Source organism: Xyrauchen texanus, chromosome 37 (assembly GCF_025860055.1).
Source record: "Xyrauchen texanus isolate HMW12.3.18 chromosome 37, RBS_HiC_50CHRs, whole genome shotgun sequence".
NCBI classification, from domain to species: Eukaryota; Metazoa; Chordata; class Actinopteri; order Cypriniformes; family Catostomidae; genus Xyrauchen; species Xyrauchen texanus.
In genome coordinates, this window is record NC_068312.1 from 521291 (window position 1) to 546624 (window position 25334).

Here is a 25334-nt window from a genome sequence, read left to right on the forward strand (position 1 = left end):
AACCCAAGACAATCCCTAAAACCAACACAACTCCTAATCCTAACAAAACCCCTAATCCTAACACAACCCTAAACCTCACACAACCCCTAAACCCAACACATCCCCTAAACCTAACACAAACCCTGAACCCAACACATCCCCTAAACCCAACACAACCCCTAACCCTAACACAACCCCTAAACCCAACACAACCCCTAACTCTAACAAATCCCCTAAACCCAACACAATCCCTAAACCTTACACAATTCCTAAACCCAACACAACCCCTAAACCCAACAAATCCCCTAAATCCAACACAACCCCTAACCCTAACATAACCCCTAATCCTAACACAACCCCTAACCCTAAAACCCCTAAACCCAACACATACCCTAAACCCAGCACAACCCCTAAACCTAACACAACCCCTAATCCTAAAACAACCAAGAACCCGAACACAACCCCTAAGCCCAACACAACCCCTAAGCCCAAGACAACCCCTAATCCTAACACAACCCCTAAACCCAACACATCCCCTAAACCCAACACAACCCCTAAACCTAACACAAACCCTAATCCTAACACAACCCCAAATCCCAACACAACACCTAAGACCAACACAACCCCTAAGCCCAAGACAACCCCTAATCCTAACACAACCCCTAAACCCAACACAACCCAACCCCTAATCCTAACACAACCCCTAAACCGAACACATCCCCTAAACCAACACAACCCCTAAACCTAACACAACCCCTAATCCTAACACAACCCCTAATCCTAACACAACCTCTAACCCTAACACAACCCCTAAACCTAACACAACCACTAAACCCAACACATCCCCTAAACCCAACACAACCCCTAACCCTAACACAACCCCTAAACCAACACAACCCCTAAACCTAACACAACCCCTAATCCTAACACAACCCCTAAACCCAAGACAACCCCTAATCCTAACACAACCCCTAAACCCAACACATCCCCTAAACCCAACACAACCCCTAACCCTAACACAACCCCTAAACCCAACACAACCCCTAAACCCAACACAACCCCTAACCCTAACACAACCCCTAATCCTAACACAACCCCTAAGCCCAACACAACCCCTAAGCCCAAGACAACCACTAATCCTAACACAACTCTAAACCTAACACATCCCCTAAACCCAACACAACCCCTAAACCTATCACAAACCCTAATCCTAACACAACTCCTAATCCTAACACAACCCCTAAGCCCAACACAACCCCTAAACCCAAGACAACCCCTAATCCTAACACAAACCCTGAACCCAACACAAACCAAAACCTAATCCTAACACAACCCCTAAACCCAACACATCCCCTAAACCCAACACAACCCCTAAACCTAACACAACCAACAATCCTAACACAACCTCTAATCCCAACACAACCCCTAAAAACAACACAACCCCTAAACCCAAGACAATCCCTAATCCTAACAGAACCCCTAAACCTCACACAACCCCTAATCCCAAAACAACCCCTAAACCCAACAAAACCCCTAAACCCAAGACAACCCCTAATCCGAACACAACCCCTAAACCCAACACAACCCCTCATCCTAACACAACCCCTAAATCCAATACCACCCCTAAACCCAAGACAACCCCTAAAATCAACACAACTCCTAATCCTAACTCAACCACTAATCCTAACACAACCCCTAAACCTCACACAACCCCTAAACCCAACACAACCCCTAAACCTAACACAAACCCTGAACCCAACACATCCCCTAAACCCAACACAACCCCTAACCCTAACACAAACCCTAAACCCAACACAACCCCTAACTCTAACAAATCCCCTAAACCCAACACAATCCCTAAACCTTACACAATCCCTAAACCCAACACAACCCCTAAACCCAACAAATCCCCTAAATCCAACACAACCCCTAACCCAAACATAACCCCTAATCCTAACACAACCCCTAACCCTAACAGAACCCCTAAACCCAACACATCCCCTAAACCAAGCACAACCCCTAAACCTAACACAACCCCTAATCCTAAAACAACCCCTAATCCCAACACAACCCCTAAGCCCAAGACAACCCCTAATCCTAACACAACCCCTAAACCCAACACATCCCCTAAACCCAACACAACCCCTAAACCTAACACAACCCCTAATCCTAACACAACCCAAAATCCCAACACAACCCCTAAGACCAACACAACCCCTAAGCCCAAGACAACCCCTAATCCTAACACAACCCCTAAACCCAACACAACCCAACCCCTAATCCTAACACAACCCCTAAACCGAACACATCCCCTAAACCCAACACAACCCCTAAACCTAACACAACCCCTAATCCTAACACAACCCCTAATCCTAACACAACCTCTAAACCTAACACAACCCCTAAACCCAACACAACCACTAAACCCAACACATCCCCTAAACCCAACACAACCCCTAAACCTAACACAACCCCTAATCCTAACACAACCCCTAATCCTATCACAACCCCTAAACCAACACAACCCCTAAACCTAACACAACCCCTAATCCTAACACAACCCCTAAGCCCAAGACAACCCCTAATCCTAATACAACCGCTAAACCGAACACATCCCCTAAACATAACACAACCTCTAATCCTAACACAACCCCTAAACCCAACACATCCCCTAAACCCAACACAACCCCTAACCCTAACACAACCCCTAAACCCAACACAACCCCTAAACCCAACACAACCACTAACCCTAACACAACCCCTAAGCCCAACACAACCCCTAAGCCCAAGACAACCACTAATCCTAAAACAACCCCTAAACCGAACACATCCCCTAAACCCAACACAACCCCTAAACCTAACACAAACCCTAATCCTAACACAACCCCTAATCCTAACACAACCCCTAAACCTAACACAACCCCTAATCCTAACACAAACCCAAATCCCAACAAAACCCCTAAAACCAAGACAACCCCTAATCCTAACACAACCCCTAAACCCAACATAACACAACCCCTAAACCCAATACATCCCCTAAACCCAACACAACCCCTAATCCTAACACAACCCCTAAACCTAACACAACCCTTAATCCTAACACAAACCCTAATCCCAACACAACCCCTAAAACCAAGACAACATCTAATCCTAACACAACCCCTAAACCCAATACATCCCCTAAACCCAACACAACCCCTCAACCTAACACAACCCCTAATCCTAACACAACCCCTAAATCCAAAACAACACCAAACCCAACACAACCCCTAATCCTAACACCACCCCTAAACCCAACACAACCCCTAAACCTAACAAAACCCCTAGACCGAACACATCCCCTAAACACAACACAACCCCTAAACCTAACACAACCCCAATCCTAACACAACCCCTAATCCCAACACAACCCCTAAGACCAACACAACCCCTAAGCCCAAGACAACCCCTAATCGTAACACATCCCCTAAATCCAACACAACCCCTAATCCCAACAAAACCCCTAAGACCAACATAACCCCTAAGCCCAAGACAACCCCTAATCGTAACACTTCCCCTAAATCCAACACAACCCCTAACCCTAACACAACCCCTAAACCCAACACATCCCCTAAACCCAGCACAACCCCTAAACCTAACACAACCCCTAATCCTAACACAACCCCTAATCCTAACACAACCCCTAATCCCAACACAACCCCTAAAACCAACACAAACCCTAAGCCCAAGACAACCCCTAATCCTAACACATCCCCTAAATCCAACACAACCCCTAACCCTAACACAACCCCTAAACCCAACACATCCCCTAAACCCAGCACAACCCCTAACCCTAACACAACCCCTAAACCCAACATAACACAACCCCTAAACCCAACACAACCCCTAATCCTAACACAACCCCTAAACCTAACACAACCCCTAATCCTAACACAAACCCTAATCCCAACACAACCCCTAAAACCAAGACAACCCCTAATCCTAACACAACCCCTAAACCCAAGACAACACAACCTCTAATCCTAACACAACCCCTAAACCCAATACATCCCTAAACCCAACACAACCCCTAAACCTAACACAACCCCTAATCCTAACACAACCCCTAAATCCAACACAACACCAAACCCAACACAATCCCTAATCCTAACACCACCCCTAAACCCAACACAACCCCTAAACTTAACAAAACCCCTAAACCGAACACATCCCCTAAACCCAACACAACCCCTAAACCTAACACAACCCCAATCCTAACACAACCCCTAATCCCAACAAAACTCCTAAGATCAACACAACCCCTAAGCCCAAGACAACCCCTAATCATAACACATCCCCTAAATCCAACAAAACCCCTAACCCTAACACAACCCCTAAACCCAACAGATCCCCTAAACTCAGCACAACCCCTAAACCTAACACAAACCGTAATCCTAACACAACCCCTAATCCTAACAAAACCCCTAATCCCAACACAACCCCTAAGACCAACACAAACCCTAAGCACAAGACAACCCCTAATCCTAACACATCCCCTAAATCCAACACAACCCTAACCCTAACACAACCCCTAAACCCAACACATCCCCTAAACCCAGCACAACCCCTAATTCTAACATAACCCCTAAACCCAACATAACACAACCCCTAAACCCAATACATCCCCTAAACCCAACACAACCCCTAATCCTAACACAACCCCTAAACCTAACACAACCCATAATCCTAACACAAACCCTAATCCCAACACAACCCCTAAGACCAACATAACCCCTAAGCCCAAGACAACCCCTAATCCTAACACATCCCCTAAATCCAACACAACCCCTAACCCTAACACAACCCCTAAACCCAACACATCCCCTAAACCCAGCACAACCCCTAAACCTAAAACAACTCCTAAACCCGACACCACCTCCAACACAACTCCTAATCCTAAAACATCCCCTAAATCCAAACAACACCTAAACCCAAAAAATCCCCTAAACCCAACACAACCCCTAAACACAACACATCCCCTAACCCTAAAACATCCCCTAAACCCAACACAATCTCTAAACCCAACACATCCCCAAAAAATAAAACAACTCCTAACCCAAACACAACCCCCAACACATCCCCTAAATCCAACACAACCTCTAAACCCAACACAACCCCTAAACCCAACACAACCCCTAACCCTAACAAAACTTCTACACCTAACACATCCCCTAAATCCAACACAACCCCTAAACCAAAACACAACCCCTAATCCAAACAGAACCCCTAATCTTAACACAACCCCTAAACCTCACACAAACCCTAATCCCAACACAACCCCTAAGCCCAACACAACTCCTAAACCCAAGACAACCCCTAATTCCAACACAACCCCAAAACCCAACACAGCCCCTAATCCTGACACAACCCCTAAACACAACACAACCCCTAAACCCAACAGAACCCCTAAAACCAACACAACCCCTAATCCAAACACAACCCCTAAACCCAACATAACACAACCCTTAAACCCAATACATCCCCTAAACCCAACACAACCCCTAAACCTAACACAACCCCTAATCCTAACACAAACCCTAATCCCAACACAACCCCTAAAACCAAGACAACCCCTAATCCTAACACAACCCCTAAACCCAACACAACACAACCTCTAATCCTAACACAACCCCTAAACCCAATACATCCCCTAAACCGAACACAACCCCTAAACCTAACACAACCCCTAATCCTAACACAACCCCTAAACCTAACACAACCCCTAATCCTAACACAAACCCTAATCCCAACACAACCCCTAAAACCAAGACAACCCCTAATCCTAACACAACCCCTAAACCCAACACAACACAACCTATAATCCTAACACAACCCCTAAACCCAATACATCCCCTAAACCCAACACAACCAATAAACCTAAAACAACCCCTAATCCTAACACAACCCCTAACCCTAACACAACCCCTAAACCCAACACATCCCCTAAACCCAGCACAACCCCTAAACCTAACACAACCCGTAATCCTAACACAACCCCTAATCCTAACACAACCCCTAATCCCAACACATCCCCTAAACCCAGCACAACCCCTAAACCTAACACAACCCGTAATCCTAACACAACCCCTAATCCTAACACAACCCCTAATCCCAACACAAACCATAAGCCCAAGACAACCCCTAATCCTAACACATCCCCTAAATCCAACACAACCCCTAACCCTAACACAACCCCTAAACCCAACACATCCCCTAAACCCAGCAAAACCCCTAACCCTAACACAACCCCTAAACCCAACATAACACAACCCCTAAACCCAATACATCCCCTAAACCCAACACAACCCCTAATCCTAACACAACCCCTAAACCTAACACAACCCCTAATCCTAACACAAACCCTAATCCCAACACAACCCCTAAAACCAAGACAACCCCTAATCCTAACACAACCCCTGAACCCAATACATCCCCTAAGCCCAACACAACCCCTAAACCTAACACAACCCCTAAATCCAACACAACACCAAACCCAACACAATCCCTAATCCTAACACCACCCCTAAACCCAACACAACCCCTAAACCTAACAAAACCCCTAAACCGAACACATCCCCTAAACCCAACACAACCCCTAAACCTAACACAACCCCAATCCTAACACAACCCCTAATCCCAACAAAACCTCTAAGATCAACACAACCCCTAAGCCCAAGACAACCCCTAATCATAACACATCCCCTAAATCCAACAAAACCCCTAACCCTAACACAACCCCTAAACCCAACACATCCCCTAAACTCAGCACAACCCCTAAACCTAACACAACCCGTAATCCTAACAAAACCCCTAATCCTAACAAAACCCCTAATCCCAACACAACCCCTAAGACCAACACAAACCCTAAGCCCAAGACAACCCCTAATCCTAACACATCCCCTAAATCCAACACAACCCTAACCCTAACACAACCCCTAAACCCAACACATCCCCTAAACCCAGCACAACCCCTAATTCTAACACAACCCCTAAACCCAACATAACACAACCCCTAAACCCAATACATCCCCTAAACCCAACACAACCCCTAATCCTAACACAACCCCTAAACCTAACACAACCCCTAATCCTAACACAAACCCTAATCCCAACACAACCCCTAAAACCAGGAAAACCCCTAATCCTAACACAACCCCTAAACCCAACACAACACAACCTATAATCCTAACACAACCCCTAAACCCAATACATCCTCTAAACCCAACACAACCACTAAACCTAACACAACCCCTAATCCTAACACAACCCCTAAATCCAACACAACACCAAACCCAACACAACCCCTAATCCTAACACCACCCCTAAACCCAACACAACCCCTAAACGTAACAAAACCCCTAAACCGAACACATCCCCTAAACCCAACACAACCCCTAAACCTAACACAACCCCAATTCTAACACAACATCTAATCCCAACACAACCCCTAAGACCAACACAACCCCTAAGCCCAAGACAACCCCTAATCAAAACACAACCCCTAAACCCAACACATCCCCTAAACCCAACACAACCCCTAAACCTAACACAACCCCTAATTCTAACACAACCCCTAATCCTAACACAACCTCTAACCCTAACACAACCCCTAAACCCAACACAACCCCTAAACCTAACAAAACCCCTAAACCGAACACATCCCCTTAACCAACACAACCCCTAAACCTAACACAACCCCTAATCCTAACACAACCCCTAATCCCAACACAACCCCTAAGACCAACATAACCCCTAAGCCCAAGACAACCCCTAATCCTAACACATCCCCTAAATCCAACAAAACCCCTAACCCTAACACAACCCCTAAACCCAACACATCCCCTAAACCCAGCACAACCCCTAAACCTAAAACAACTCCTAAACCCAACACCACCTCCAACACAACTCCTAATGCTAAAACATCCCCTAAATCCAAACAACACCTAAACCCAACACATCCCCTAAACCCAACACAACCCCAACACATCCAAAAATCCAACACAACACATCCCCTAACCCTAAAACATCCCCTAAACCCAACACAATCTCTACACCCAACACATCCCCAAACAATAAAACAACTCCTAAACCAAACACAACCCCCAACACATCCCCTAAATCCAACACAACCTCTAAACCCAACACAACCCCTAAACCCAACACAACCCCTAACCCTAACAAAACTTCTAAACCTAACACATCCCCTAAATCCAACACAACCCCTAAACCAAAACACAACCCCTAATCCAAACAGAACCCCTAATCTTAACACAAACCCTAAACCTCACACAAACCCTAATCCCAACACAACCCCTAAGCCCAACACAACTCCTAAACCCAAGACAACCCCTAATTCCAACACAACCCCAAAACCCAACACAGCCCCTAATCCTGACACAACCCCTAAACCCAACACAACCCCTAAACCCAACAGAACCCCTAAAACCAACACAACCACTAATCCAAACACAACCCCTAAACCCAACATAACACAACCCCTAATCCTAACACAAACCCTAATCCCAACACAACCCCTAAAACCAAGACAACCCCTAATCCTAACACAACCCCTAAACCTAACACAAACCCTAATCCCAACACAACCCCTAAAACCAAGACAACCCCTAATCCTAACACAACCCCTAAACCCAACACAACACAACCTCTAATCCTAACACAACCCCTAAACCCAATCCATCCCCTAAACCCAACACAACCCCTAAACCTAACACAACCCCTAATCCTAACACAACCCCTAAACCTAACACAACCCCTAATCCTAACACAAACCCTAATCCCAACACAACCCCTAAAACCAAGACAACCCCTAATCCTAACACAACCCCTAAACCCAACACAACACAACCTATAATCCTAACACAACCCCTAAACCCAATACATCCCCTAAACCCAACACAACCAATAAACCTAACACAACCCCTAATCCTGACACAACACCTAAATCCAACACAACACCAAACCCAACACAACCCCTAATCCTAACACCACCCCTAAACCCAACACAACCCCTAAACCTAACACAACCCCTAATTCTAACACAACCCCTAATCCTAACACAACCTCTAACCCTAACACAACCCCTAAACCCAACACAACCTCTAAACCTAACAAAACCCCTAAACCGAACACATCCCCTTAACCAACACAACCCCTAAACCTAACACAACCCCTAATCCTAACACAACCCCTAATCCCAACACAACCCCTAAGACCAACACAACCCCTAAGCCCAAGACAACCCCTAATCCTAACACATCCCCTAAATCCAACACAACCCCTAACCCTAACACAACCCCTAAACCCAACACATCCCCTAAACCCAGCACAACGCCTAAACCTAACACAACCCGTAATCCTAACACAACCCCTAATCCTAACACAACCCCTAATCCCAACACAACCCCTAAGACCAACACAAACCCTAAGACCAAGACAACCCCTAATCCTAACACATCCCCTAAATCCAACACAACCCCTAACCCTAACACAACCCCTAAACCCAACACATCCCCTAAACCCAGCACAACCCCTAACCCTAACACAACCCCTAAACCCAAAATAACACAACCCCTAAACCCAATACATCCCTAAACCCAACACAACCCCTAATCCTAACACAACCCCTAAACCTAACACAACCCCTAATCCTAACACAAACCCTAATCCCAACACACCCCTAAAACCAAGACAACCCCTAATCCAAACAGAACCCCTAATCTTAACACAACCCCTAAACCTCAACACAAACCCTAATCCCAACACAACCCCTAAGCCCAACACAACTCCTAAACCCAAGACAACCCCTAATTCCAACACAACCCCTAAACCCAACACAAACCCTAAACCCAACAAAACCCCTAAAACCAACACAACCCCTAATCCAAACACAACCCCTAATCCCAACACAACTCCTAATCCTAAAACAACCCCTAAACCTCACACAACCCCTAAACCCAACACAACCCCTAAACCCAACACATCCCCTAAACCCAGCACAACCCCTAAACCTAAAACAACTCCTAAACCCAACACCACCTCCAACACAACTCCTAATGCTAAAACATCCCCTAAATCCAAACAACACCTAAACCCAACACATCCCCTAAACCCAACACAACCCCAACACATCCAAAAATCCAACACAACACATCCCCTAACCCTAAAACATCCCCTAAACCCAACACAATCTCTACACCCAACACATCCCCAAACAATAAAACAACTCCTAAACCAAAAACAACCCCCAACACATCCCCTAAATCCAACGCAACCTCTAAACCCAACACAACCCCTAAACCCAACACAACCCCTAACCCTAACAAAACTTCTAAACCTAACACATCCCCTAAATCCAACACAACCCCTAAACCAAAACACAACCCCTAATCCAAACAGAACCCCTAATCTTAACACAAACCCTAAACCTCACACAAACCCTAATCCCAACACAACCCCTAAGCCCAACACAACTCCTAAACCCAAGACAACCCCTAATTCCAACACAACCCCAAAACCCAACACAGCCCCTAATCCTGACACAACCCCTAAACCCAACACAACCCCTAAACCCAACAGAACCCCTAAAACCAACACAACCACTAATCCAAACACAACCCCTAAACCCAACATAACACAACCCCTAATCCTAACACAAACCCTAATCCCAACACAACCCCTAAAACCAAGACAACCCCTAATCCTAACACAACCCCTAAACCTAACACAAACCCTAATCCCAACACAACCCCTAAAACCAAGACAACCCCTAATCCTAACACAACCCCTAAACCCAACACAACACAACCTCTAATCCTAACACAACCCCTAAACCCAATCCATCCCCTAAACCCAACACAACCCCTAAACCTAACACAACCCCTAATCCTAACACAACCCCTAAACCTAACACAACCCCTAATCCTAACACAAACCCTAATCCCAACACAACCCCTAAAACCAAGACAACCCCTAATCCTAACACAACCCCTAAACCCAACACAACACAACCTATAATCCTAACACAACCCCTAAACCCAATACATCCCCTAAACCCAACACAACCAATAAACCTAACACAACCCCTAATCCTGACACAACACCTAAATCCAACACAACACCAAACCCAACACAACCCCTAATCCTAACACCACCCCTAAACCCAACACAACCCCTAAACCTAACACAACCCCTAATTCTAACACAACCCCTAATCCTAACACAACCTCTAACCCTAACACAACCCCTAAACCCAACACAACCTCTAAACCTAACAAACCCCTAAACCTAACACATCCCCTTAACCAACACAACCCCTAAACCTAACACAACCCCTAATCCTAACACAACCCCTAATCCCAACACAACCCCTAAGACCAACACAACCCCTAAGCCCAAGACAACCCCTAATCCTAACACATCCCCTAAATCCAACACAACCCCTAACCCTAACACAACCCCTAAACCCAACACATCCCCTAAACCCAGCACAACGCCTAAACCTAACACAACCCGTAATCCTAACACAACCCCTAATCCTAACACAACCCCTAATCCCAACACAACCCCTAAGACCAACACAAACCCTAAGACCAAGACAACCCCTAATCCTAACACATCCCCTAAATCCAACACAACCCCTAACCCTAACACAACCCCTAAACCCAACACATCCCCTAAACCCAGCACAACCCCTAACCCTAACACAACCCCTAAACCCAAAATAACACAACCCCTAAACCCAATACATCCCTAAACCCAACACAACCCCTAATCCTAACACAACCCCTAAACCTAACACAACCCCTAATCCTAACACAAACCCTAATCCCAACACACCCCTAAAACCAAGACAACCCCTAATCCAAACAGAACCCCTAATCTTAACACAACCCCTAAACCTCAACACAAACCCTAATCCCAACACAACCCCTAAGCCCAACACAACTCCTAAACCCAAGACAACCCCTAATTCCAACACAACCCCTAAACCCAACACAAACCCTAAACCCAACAAAACCCCTAAAACCAACACAACCCCTAATCCAAACACAACCCCTAATCCCAACACAACTCCTAATCCTAAAACAACCCCTAAACCTCACACAACCCCTAAACCCAACACAACCCCTAAACCCAACACATCCCCTAAACCCAACACATCCCCTAAACCCAACACAACCCCTAAATCAAACACAACCCCTAAACCCAACACAACCCCTAACCCTAAAACAACTCCTAAACCTAACACAACCCCTAATCCTTACACATCCCCTAACCCTAAAACATCCCCTAAACCCAACACAACCCAACCCCTAATCCTAACACATCCCTTAATCCTAACACAACCCCTAAACCCAACACAACCCCTAAACCCAACACAACCCCTAATCCTAACACAACCCCTAAACCGAACACATCCCCTAAAACCAACACAATCCTTAAATCCAACACATCCACTATATCCAACACAACCCTAACCCTAAAACAACACCAAAACCCAACACAACCCCTAATCCTAAAAAATCCCCTAAATCCAACACGACCCCTAAACCTAACAAACCACCATAAACAGAACACAAACCCCAGCATAACCCCTAAACCCAACACAACCCCTAATTCCAACCCAACCCTAAACCCAACACAACCCCTAGACCTCACACAACCCCTAAACCCAACACAACCCCTAAACCTAACACAATCCCTAAACCAAACAAATCCCCTAAACCCAACACAACCCCTAAATCTAACACCACTTCTAATCCTAACATAACCCCTAAACCTAACACAACCCCTAATCCTAACACAACCCCTAAGCCCAACACAACCCCTAAACCCAAGACAACCCCTATTCCTAACACAATCCCTAAACCCAACACAACCCCTAAACCCAACACAACCCCTAACCCTAACACAACCCCTAACCCTAACACAGCCCCTAAATCCAACACAACCCCAAACCCAACACAACCTCTAAACCCAACACAGCCCCTAAATCCAACACAACCCCTAACCCTAAAACAACTCCTAAACCCAAAACACCCCCTAAATCCAACACAACCCCTAACTCTAAAACAACCCCTAAACCCAACACCACCTCCAACACAACCCCTAAACCCAACACATCCCCTAACCCTAAATCATTCCCTAACCCTAAAACATCCCCTAAATCCAACACAATACCTTAACCCAACACAACCCCTAAACCTAGCACAACTCCTAAACCTAACACATCCCCTAAATCCAATACAACCCCTAAATCCAACACAACCCCTAAACCAACACAACCCCTAAATAAAAAAACAACCACTATCCCTAAAACAACCCCTAAACCCAACACACCCCCTAAATCCAACACAACCCCTAACTCTAAAACAACCCCTAAACCCAACACCACCTCCAACACAACCCCTAAACCCAACACATCCCCTAACCCTAAATCATTCCCTAACCCTAAAACATCCCCTAAATCCAACACAATACCTTAACCCAACACAACCCCTAAACCTAGCACAACTCCTAAACCTAACACATCCCCTAAATCCAATACAACCCCTAAATCCAACACAACCGCTAAACCAACACAACCCCTAACCCTAAGACAACCCCTAAATCCAACACAACCACTAACCCTAAAACAACTCCTAAACCCAACACAACCCCCAGCATAACCCCTAAACCAACACATCCCCTAAACCAAACACAACCCCTAAACCCAAAACAAACACTAACCCTAAAACAACCCCTAAACCCAACACACACCCTAAATCCAACACAACCCCTAACTCTAAAACAACTCCTAAACCCAACACCACCTCCAACACAACCCCTAAACCCAACACATCCCCTAACCCTAAAAAATCCCCTAAACCCACCACAACCCCTAAACCCAACAAATCCCCTAAACCCAACAAATCCCCTAAATCTAACACAACCCCAACACAACCCCTAAATCAAACACAACCCTTAAACCTAGCACTACCCCTAAACCCAACACAACCCCCTAAATCTAACGCAACCCCCAACACAAACCCTAAATCAAACACAACCATTAAACCCAACACAACCCCCAAAACAAACACAACTCCTAAACCGAACACAACCCCCAACACAAACCCTATATCAAACACAACCCTTAAACCCAACACAACCCCTAAAACAAACACAACTCCTAAACTGAACACAACCCCTAAAACAACTCCTAAACCTTACACAAACACTAATCTTTACACATCCCCTAACCCTAAATAATTCCCTAACCCTAAAACATCCCCTAAATCCAACAAAATACCTTAACCCAACACAACCCCTAAACCTAGCACAACTCCTAAACATAACACATCCCCTAAATCCAATACAACCCCTAAATCCAACACAACCCCTAACCCTAAGACAACCCCTAAATCCAACACAACCCCTAACCCTAAGACAACCCCTAAATCCAACACAACCACTAACCCTAAAACAACTCCTAAACCCAACACAACCCCCAGCATAACCCCTAAACCAACACATCCCCTAAACCAAACACAACCCCTAAACCCAAAACAACCACTAACCCTAAAACAACCCCTAAACCCAACACACACCCTAAATCCAACACAACCCCTAACTCTAAAACAACTCCTAAACCCAACACATCCCCTAACCCTAAAACATCCCCTAAACCCAACACAACCCCTAAACCCAACACATCCCCTAACCCTAAAACATCCCCTAAACCCAACACAACCCCTAAACCCAACAAATCCCCTAAACCCAACACATCCCCTAAATCTAACACAACCCCCAACACAACCCCTAAATCAAACACAACCCTTAAACCTAACACAACACCTAAACCAAACAAAATGCCCTACACTACCCCTAAACCCAACAAACCCCCCTGAATCTAACACAACCCCAAACACAACGCCTAAATCAAACACAACCCTTAAACCCAACACAACCCCTAAAACAAACACAATGCCCTACAGAACCCCTAAACCCAACACAACCCCTTAAACCTAACACAACCCCCAACACATCCCCTAAATCCAACACAACCCCTAAACCCAACACAACCCCTAAACCCAACACAACCCCTAAACTAACAAAACTCCTAAACCTAACACATCCCCTAAATCCAACACAACCTGTAAACCAAAACACAACCCCTAATCCAAACACAACCCCTAACCCTAAAACAACCCCTAAACCCAACACAACCCCTAACCCTCAAACAACTACTAAACCCAACACCACCTCCAACACAACCCCTAATCCTAAAAAAATCCCTTAAATCCAAAACAATCCCTAAACCCAACACAAACCCTAACCCTAAAACATACCCTAAACCCAACACATCCCCAAACAATAAAACAACTCCTAAACCAAACACAATGCCCTACACAACCCCTTAACCCAATATAACCCACTAAATCTAACACATTCCCTAAATCCAACACAACCCCTAAATCAAACACAACCCCTAACCCTAAAACATCCCCTAACCCTAAAACATCCCCTAAACCCAAAACAACCTCTAAATCCAACACAACCCCTAAACCCAACACAATGCCCTACACAACCCCTAACCCTAACACAACCCCTAATCCTAACACAACCCCAAAACCCAACACAACACAACCCATAAACCCAACACAAACCCTAACCCTAAAACAACCCCTAAACCCAACACAACCCCTAAAACCAACACAACCCCTAACCCTAAAACAACTCCTAAACCCAACAGCACATTCAACACAACCCCTAAACCCAACACATCCCCTAAAGCTAAAACACTCACTAAACCAACACAACCCCTAAACCCAACAAATCCCCTAAACCCAACACATCCCCAAACAATAAAACAACTCCTAAACCTAACACAACACCTAAACCAAACAAAATGCCCTACACAACCACTAAACCCAACACAACCCCCTAAATCTAACACAACCCCCAACACAAGCCCTAAAACCAACACAACCCCTAAAACAAACACAACCCCTAAACCCAATACAACCCCTAACCGTAAAACAACTCCTAAACCTAACACAAACCCTAATCCTAAATCATCCCTTAACGCTAAAACATTCCCTAAACCCAACACAACCCCTAAATCCAACACATCCCCTAAATCAAACACAACCCCTAAACCCAACACAACCCCAAAACCTAACACATCCCCTAAATCTAACACATCCCCTAAACCGAACACAACCCCTAAACCTAACACAACCCCCCCTAAACCCAACACAAACCCCAGCATAACCCCTAAACCCAACATAACCCCTAAACCCAACACAACCCCTAATTCCAACACAATCCCTAAACCGAACAAATCCCCTAAACCCAACACAACCCCTAAATCTAACACAACTTCTAATCCTAACATAACCCCTAAACCTAACACAACCCCTAATCCTAACACAACCCCTAAGCCCAACACAACCCCTAAACCCAAGACAACCCCTAATCCTAACACAATCCCTAAGCCCAAGACAACCCCAATCCTAACACAACCCCTAAACCCAACACAACAAAACATCTAATCCTAACACAACCCCTAAACCCAACACATCCCCTAAACTCAACACAACCCCTGAACCTATCAAAACCCCTAATCCTAACACAACCTCTAATCCTTACAAAACCCCTAAATCCAGTACCACCACTAAACCTAACACAACCCCTAAACCCAACACATCCCCTAAACCCAACACAACACAACCCCTAACCCTAACACAACCCCTAAACCCAACACAAACCCTAAACCTAAAACAACCCCTAAACCCAACACAACCCCTAAATCCAACACAACCCCTAAAACCAACACATCCCCTAAAGCTAAAGCACTCACTAAACCCAACACAACCCCTAAACCCAACAAATCCCCTAAACCCAACACATCCCCAAACAACAAAACAACTCCTAAACCTAACACAACACCTAAACCAAACAAAATGCCCTACACAACCACTAAAAACAACACAACCCCCTAAATCTAACACAACCCCCAACAAAAGCCCTAAATCCAACACAACCCTTAAACCCAACACAACCCCTAAAACAAACACAACCCCTAAACCCAATACAACCCCTAACCATAAAACAACTCCTAAACATAACACAAACCCTAATCCTAAATCATCCCTTAACCCTAAAACATCCCCTAAACCCAACACAACCCCTAAATCCAAAACATCCCTTAAATCAAACACAACCCCTAAACCCAACACAACCCCTAAACCTAACACATCCCCTAAATCAAACACATCCCCTAAACCGAACACATCCCCTAAACCCAACACAGCCCCTAAGCCCAACACAACCCCTAAACCCAAAACAACCCCTAATCCTAACACAACCCCTAAACCCAACACAACAAAACATCTAATCCTAACACAACCCCTAAACACAACACAACCCCTAAACCCAACACAAACCCTGAACCTATCACAACCCCTAATCCTAACACAACCTCTAATCCTTACACAACCCCTAAATCCAGTACCACCCCTAAACCTAACACAACCGCTAAACCCAACACATCCCCTAAACCCAACACAACACAACCCCTAACCCTAACACAACGCCTAAACCCAACACAACCCCTAACACTAAAAAAACCCCTAAATCAAACACAACCCCAAACCCAACACAACCCCTAAACCCAACACAACCCCTAAATCCAACACAACCCGTAAACCTAACACAACCCCCCAAACCCAACACAACCCCAGAACAACCCCTAAACCCAACACAACCCCTAAATCCAACACAAACCCTAACCCTAAAACAAATCCTAAACCCAACACCACCTCCAACACAAACCCTAAACCCAACAAATCCCCTAAACCTAACACATCCCCAAACAATAAAACAAATCCTAAACCTAACACAACCCCTAAACCAACCAAAATGCCCCACACAACCCCTAAACCCAACACATCCCCCAACCCTAAAACATCCCCTAAACCCAACACAACCCCTAAACCCAACAAATCCCCTAAACCCAACACATCCCCTAAATCTAACACAACACCCAACACAACCCCTAAATCAAAAACAACCCTTAAACCTAACAAAACACCTAAACCAAACAAAATGCCCTACACTACCCCGAAACCCAACACAACCCCCTGAATCTAACACAACCCCCAAACACAACGCCTAAATCAAACACAACCCTTAAACCCAACACAACCCCTAAAACAAACACAATGCCCTACAGAACCCCTAAACCCAACACAACCCCTTAAACCTAACACAACCCCCAACACATCCCCTAAATCCAACACAACCCCTAAACCCAACACAACCCCCAAAACCAAACACAACCCCTAACCCTAACAAAACTCCTAAACCTAACACATCCCCTAAATCCAACACAACCCGTAAACCAAAACCCAACCCCTAATCCAAACACAACCTCTAACCATAAAACAACCACTAAACCCAACACAACCCCTAACCCTCAAACAACTCCTAAACCCAACACCACCTCCAACACAACCCCTAATCCTAAAAAATCCCTTAAATCCAAAACAATCACTAAACACAACACATACCCTAACGCTAAAACATACCCTAAACCCAACACATCCCCAAACAATAAAACAACTCCTAAACCAAACACAATGCCCTACACAACCCCCTAAATCTAACACAACCCCTAAATCCAACACAACCCCTAAAACAAACACAACCCCTAAACACAATACAACCCCTAACCCTAAAACATCTCCTAAACCTAACACAAACCCTAATCCTAAATCATCCCTTAACCCTAAAACATCCCCTAAACCTAACACAACCCCTAAACCTCACACAACCCCTAAACCCAACACAACCACTAAACCTAACACAACCCCTAATCCTTACACAACCCCTAAACCCAACACAACCCCTAAGCCCAACACATCCCCTAAACCCAACACAACCCCTAAATCCAACACAACCCCTAAACCCAACACACCCCCTAAATCCAACACAACCCCTGACACTAAAACAACTCCTAAACCCAACACCACCTCCAACACAACCCCTAATCCTAAAACATCCCCTAAATCCAACACAAACCCTAAGCCCAACACATCCCCTAACCCTAAAACATCCACTAAACCCAACACAACCCCTAAACCCAACACATCCCCTAAACCCAACACAACCCCTAAACCTAAACCAACCCCTAAACCTCACACAACCCCTAATCCCAACATAACCCCTAACCCTAACACAACCCCTAAACCTAACACAACCCCTAAACCTCAAACAACCCCTAAACCCAACACAACCCCTAAACCTAACACAACCCCTAATCCTTACACAACCCCTAAACCTAACACAACCCCTAAGCCCAACACATCTCCTAAACCCAACACAACCCCTAAACCCAACACAACCCCTAACCCTAAAACAACTCTTAAACCCAACACAACCCCTAAACCAAACACATCTCCTAAACCCAACACATCCCCTAAATCCAACACAACCCCTAAACCCAACACAACCCCTAACCCTAACACCACTCCTAAACCTAACACATCCCCTAATACTAACACATCCCCTAAATCCAACACAACCCCTAATCCTAACACATCCCCTAAACCAAACAAAACCCCTAATCCTAACACAACCCCTAAATCGAATACCACCCCTAAACCTAACACCACCCCTAAACCCAACACATCCCCTAAACCCAACACAACCCCTAAACCCAACACAACCCCTAAATCAAACACAACCCCTAAACCCAACACAACCCCTAACCCTAACACCACTCCTAAACCTAACACATCCCCTAATACTAACACATCCCCTAAATCCAACACAACCCCTAATCCTAACACATCCCCTAAACCAAACAAAACCCCTAATCCTAACACAACCCCTAAACCCAACACAACCCCTAAACCTAACACCACCCCTAAACCCAACACATCCCCTAAACCCAACACAACCCCTAAACCCAACACAACCCCTAAATCAAACACAACCCCTAAACCCAACACAACCCCTAACCCTAAAACAACTCCTAAACCTAACACAACCCCTAATCCTTACACATCCCCTAACCCTAAAACATCCCCTAAACCCAACACAACCCCTAAATCCAACACATCCCCTAAACCCAACACAACCCCTAAACCCAACACAACCCCTAAATCAAACACAACCCCTAAACCCAACACAACCCCTAACCCTAAAACAACTCCTAAACCTAACACAACCCCTAATCCTTACACATCCCCTAACCCTAAAACATCCCCTAAACCCAACACAACCCCTAAATCCAACACATCCCCTAAACCCAACACAACCCCTAAACCCAACACAACCCCTAAATCAAACACAACCCCTAACCCTAAAACAACTCCTAAACCTAACACAACCCCTAATCCTTACACATCCCCTAACCCTAAAACATCCCCTAAATCCAACAAAACCCCCAACACAAACCCTAAATACAACACAACCCTTAAAGCCAACAAAACCCATAAATCAAACACAACCCCTAAACCCAACACAACCCCTAACCCTAAAACAACTCTTAAACCCAACACAACCCCTAAATCCAACACATCCCCTAAATCCAACACAACTCCTAAACCCAACACAACCCCTAACCCTAACACCATTCCTAAACCTAACACATCCCCTAAATCCAACACAACCCCTAATCCTAACACATCCCCTACATCCAACACAACCCCTAATCCTAACACAACCCCTAAACCCAACAAAACCCCTAATCCTAACACAACCCCTAAATCCAATACCACCCCTAAACATAACACCACCCCTAAACCCAACACATCCCCTAAACCCAAAACAACCCCTAACCCTAAAACAATTCCTAAACCTAACACAACCCCTAATCATTACACATCCCCTAACCCTAAAACATCCCCTAAACCCAACACAACCCCTAAATCCAACACATCCCCTAAACCCAACACAACCCCTAAACCCAACACAACCCCTAAGCCCAACACAACCCCTAAACCCAACACATCCCCTAAACCAGTGGTTTTCCAAATTTTTCAAGAGGGACCCTTTTTTTTTTATTTGTTTTTGACGCGACCAATAGGCTTGTGCGCAGAACAAAAAGCACTTTTGTTAACCACTTTTGATGATGCACGTGCATTTGCTGATCCTTGACGCGATTGGAACGCAGTCGATTCTGAAATAATTTGATCAAGCTATAGGCCTACATACAGGAATGTTAACCAATTAATAGCCTATTGTTTGCTGCATGCTTAAAAAATACACAAAACATATTCTACAACAAACTCTTTAAATGTAATATTCATTATATACAGAACAGAACAAGAATTAAAAAATAATAATAACTTTAAACAAGCCAAAACGAAATAATTTAAAGCTGAAAGTAAAGTAAGGGCATTATGCTCACGTAACTCTCTCATTAGAATCACGTTGCAATATCAACAGGAAAAAGATCATCCTTTTCACATGCTAAAAATGTGCTTGGAAACATCACGTGGAGCGGTACGTGCTTACGCTGAATAGTAGGCTACTGAATTGTAGGCCTACTACTGACTATTTTAACAGAGCAGTGTGATTTTTATATTAGTTGACTATTTTATTATCATATTTTGCCAACTTTTCACCACATATTACGCACATTGGTATTGCTGCATGGACTGCGTCCGAACAGTTGACAAACCCAAACTTAAAAAATCATCTTTATATGGCCTTACTCCGGTTTCTGCTTTTTCTTTGCTGGGAAAGTACTGCTACTCTGTTGACATGCATCGCCTTCATTATCTTCCCTGCTGATCTCCGCTGTTCGCGGCAGGGTTTGATGGTTGACCGCGTTTTCTGCTGCTTCATTTAAAGGGGTCTCGGTCTCTGACCCTCTTTTTCTTGTGAAAAAATCATAAATGGTTTTTGACATTGGTTTGCTCATGTTCAGCATAAAATAAATTCATTACGGGCTACTAATTTCACGGTACCGAATATTTTCATCATCTCATGGGAAAATAAAATAAAATGGCTGCATATCAACAACACTGCGCACAAGGTTTTTTGTTTTGTTTTGTGTTGCCTAGGGCTACGAGTAGGTCGGTCAGCTGACATGTGGATTATTTATTTTGCATGAATTTGAATGTTTTTTTTGTGTATTTCTTAATCAAAGCTATTATTATTAATATTAATATTATTAAAAAACGAAATATTATTATTTTTTTTAAAAATTTTTAAATCACTGGCGACCCATTTTTTTATTCTTGCGACCCACCCGAGGGTCGCGACCCAGGGTTTGAAAACCACTGCCCTAAACCCAACACAACCCCTAAACCTAACACAACCCCTAATAGTAACACAACCCCTAAACCTCAAACCCCTAATCCCAACATAACCCCTAACCCTAACACAACCCCTAAACCTACCACAACCCCTAAACCTCACACAACCCCTAAACCCAACACAACCCCTAAACCTATCACAACCCCTAAACCCAACACATCCCCTAAACCCAACACAACCCCTAAACCTCACACAACCCCTAATCCCAACATAACCCCTAACCCTAACACAACCCCTAAACTTAACACAACCCCTAAACCTCACACAACCCCTAAACCCAACACAACCCCTAAACCTAACACAACCCCTAATCCTGACACAACCCCTAAACCCAACACAACCCCTAAGCCCAACTTATCCCCTAAACCCAACACAACCCCTAAACCCAACACAACCCCTAACCCTAAAACAACTCCTAAACCCAACACCACCTCCAACACAACCCCTAATCCTAAAACATCCCCTAAATCCAACACAAACCCTAAACCCAACACATCCCCTAACCCTAAAACATCCCCTAAACCCAACACAACTCCTAAACCCAACACATCCCCAAACAATAAAACAACTCCTAAACCTAACACAACCCCTAAACCAAACACAATGCCCTACACAACCCCTAAACCCAACACAACCCCTAAACCTAACACAACCCCTAAACCCAACACATCCCCTAAACCCAACACAACCCCTAAACTTAACACAACCCCTAATCCTAACACAACCCCTAAACCTCACACAACCCCTAATCCCAACATAACCCCTAACCCTAACACTACCCCTAAACCTACCACAACCCCTAAACCCAACACAACCCCTAAACCTAACACAACCCCTAAACCTCACACAACCCCTAACCCTAAAACAACCCCTAAACCTCACACAACCCCTAAACCCAACACATCCCTTAAACCTAACACAACCCCTAATCCTTACACAACCCCTAAACCCAACACAACCCCTAAGCCCAACACATCCCCTAAACCCAACACAACCCCTAAATCCAACACAACCCCTAAACCCAACACAACCCCTAACCCTAAAACAACTCCTAAACCCAACACCACCTCCAACACAACCTCTAATCCTAAAACATCCCCTAAATCCAACACAAACCCTAAACCCAACACATCCCCTAACCCTAAAACATCCCCTAACCCTAAAACATCCCCTAAACCCAACACAACCCCTAAATCCAACACATCCCCTAAATCCAACACAACCCCTAAACCAAACACAACCCCTAAACCAAACACAATGCCCTACACAACCCCTAAACCCAACACAACCCCCTAAATCTAACACAACCCCCAACACAAACCCTAAATCCAACACAACCTTTAAACCCAACACAACCCCTAAATCAAACACAACCCCTAAACCCAACACAACCCCTAACCCTAAAACAACTCCTAAACCTAACACAACCCCTAATCCTTACACATCCGCTAACCCTAAAACATCCCCTAAAACCAACACAACCCCTAAATCCAACACAACCCCTAAACCCAACACAACCCCTAACCCAACACAACTCCTAAACCTAACACATCCCCTAAATCAAACACAACCCCTAAACCCAACACAACCCCTAACCCTAAAACAACTCCTAAACCTAACACAACCCCTAATCCCTACACATCCCCTAACCCTAAAACATCCCCTAAACCCAACACAACCCCTAAATCCAACACAACCCCTAAACCCAACACAACCCCTAAACCTAACACCACCCCTAAACCCAACACATCCTCTAAACCAAACACAACCCCTAAACCCAACACAACCCCTAACCCAACACAACTCCTAAACCTAACACATCCCCTAAATCAAACACAACCCCTAAACCCAACACAACCCCTAACCCTAAAACAACTCCTAAACCTAACACAACCCCTAATCCCTACACATCCCCTAACCCTAAAACATCCCCTAAACCCAACACAACCCCTAAATCCAACACATCCCCTAAATCCAACACAACCCCTAAACCCAACACAACCCCTAAACCCAACACAACCCCTAATCCCTACACATCCCCTAACCCTAAAACATCCCCTAAACCCAACACAACCCCTAAATCCAACACAACCCCTAAACCCAACACAACCCCTAAATCCAACACAGCCCCTTAACCCAACTAAATCTCAGAGAAAATTTTCTGCATTTTTACATTTTCAATTAAATATTTTTTAGTGTGATTTTAAAGTGATTAGAATTATGGGGAAACTAGAAATGTCCTCATAAACCACATTTATAGCATAATACCCTTGTAATTACCAGTTTATAACAAAAATATTCCTCGCAACCACTTAAACCTGCCCACACATGCACACACACACACAGATGATGAGCTTCACCAGGGCCTGTTTTACTGCTGTTTGGCATGTTTACCTAATTTGGGCAGATGCTCTTTGTAGTAGAATCCTCCTTGAACATCAGACACGTATTTGAGATCCACCTTCCCCTTGTGACCCATCCTGTAGACGTTTGTGGTGCCGTTGATCCATGTGACGCTCGCCACACTACGGCCTGATTCCTGATCCCAACCACGAATGTCCACCACCTTCCCAACCTTTCCCTCTCCTCCTGCTCACACACAAACAAACACGGACACACAGACACACACAGACACACGCACACACACACGCACACACACACACACACACACACACACACACACACACACACACACACACACACACACACACACACACACACACACACGTACGTACACAAACACACACAGGGCAGGAGTCTAAGAACAATGTCAGCAGCAGATGAGGATATAAACATCTGAGAGGAAATAAATGTCAGTTCAGGTTTATCCATTAAAATGAATCTCATGTTTTAAATCACAGAATACTGCTGTGTTTGTTGCTTTTTCATTCCAGTAAGTTCTTCATCATGTCACTTGGCAGTTCTACACATGAGCAATTCACCTGATACAGATCCAACATGTGCGAGCCCCGCTCAAAAACAAC

At 44.8% G+C, this 25334-nt stretch overlaps 1 protein-coding gene across 1 annotated transcript in view; it reads right to left on the reverse strand.

Annotated features, from left to right (window-relative positions):
* The window catches only part of LOC127630610 (E3 ubiquitin-protein ligase MIB2-like), a 242287-nt gene that overhangs the window by 156848 nt on the left and 60105 nt on the right, over nt 1–25334 (reverse strand). The window contains exon 5 of the mRNA XM_052108221.1: nt 24745–24939. Coding sequence (XP_051964181.1) covers nt 24745–24939 — 195 coding nt within the window. The remainder of the gene's footprint in view (nt 1–24744; nt 24940–25334) is intronic.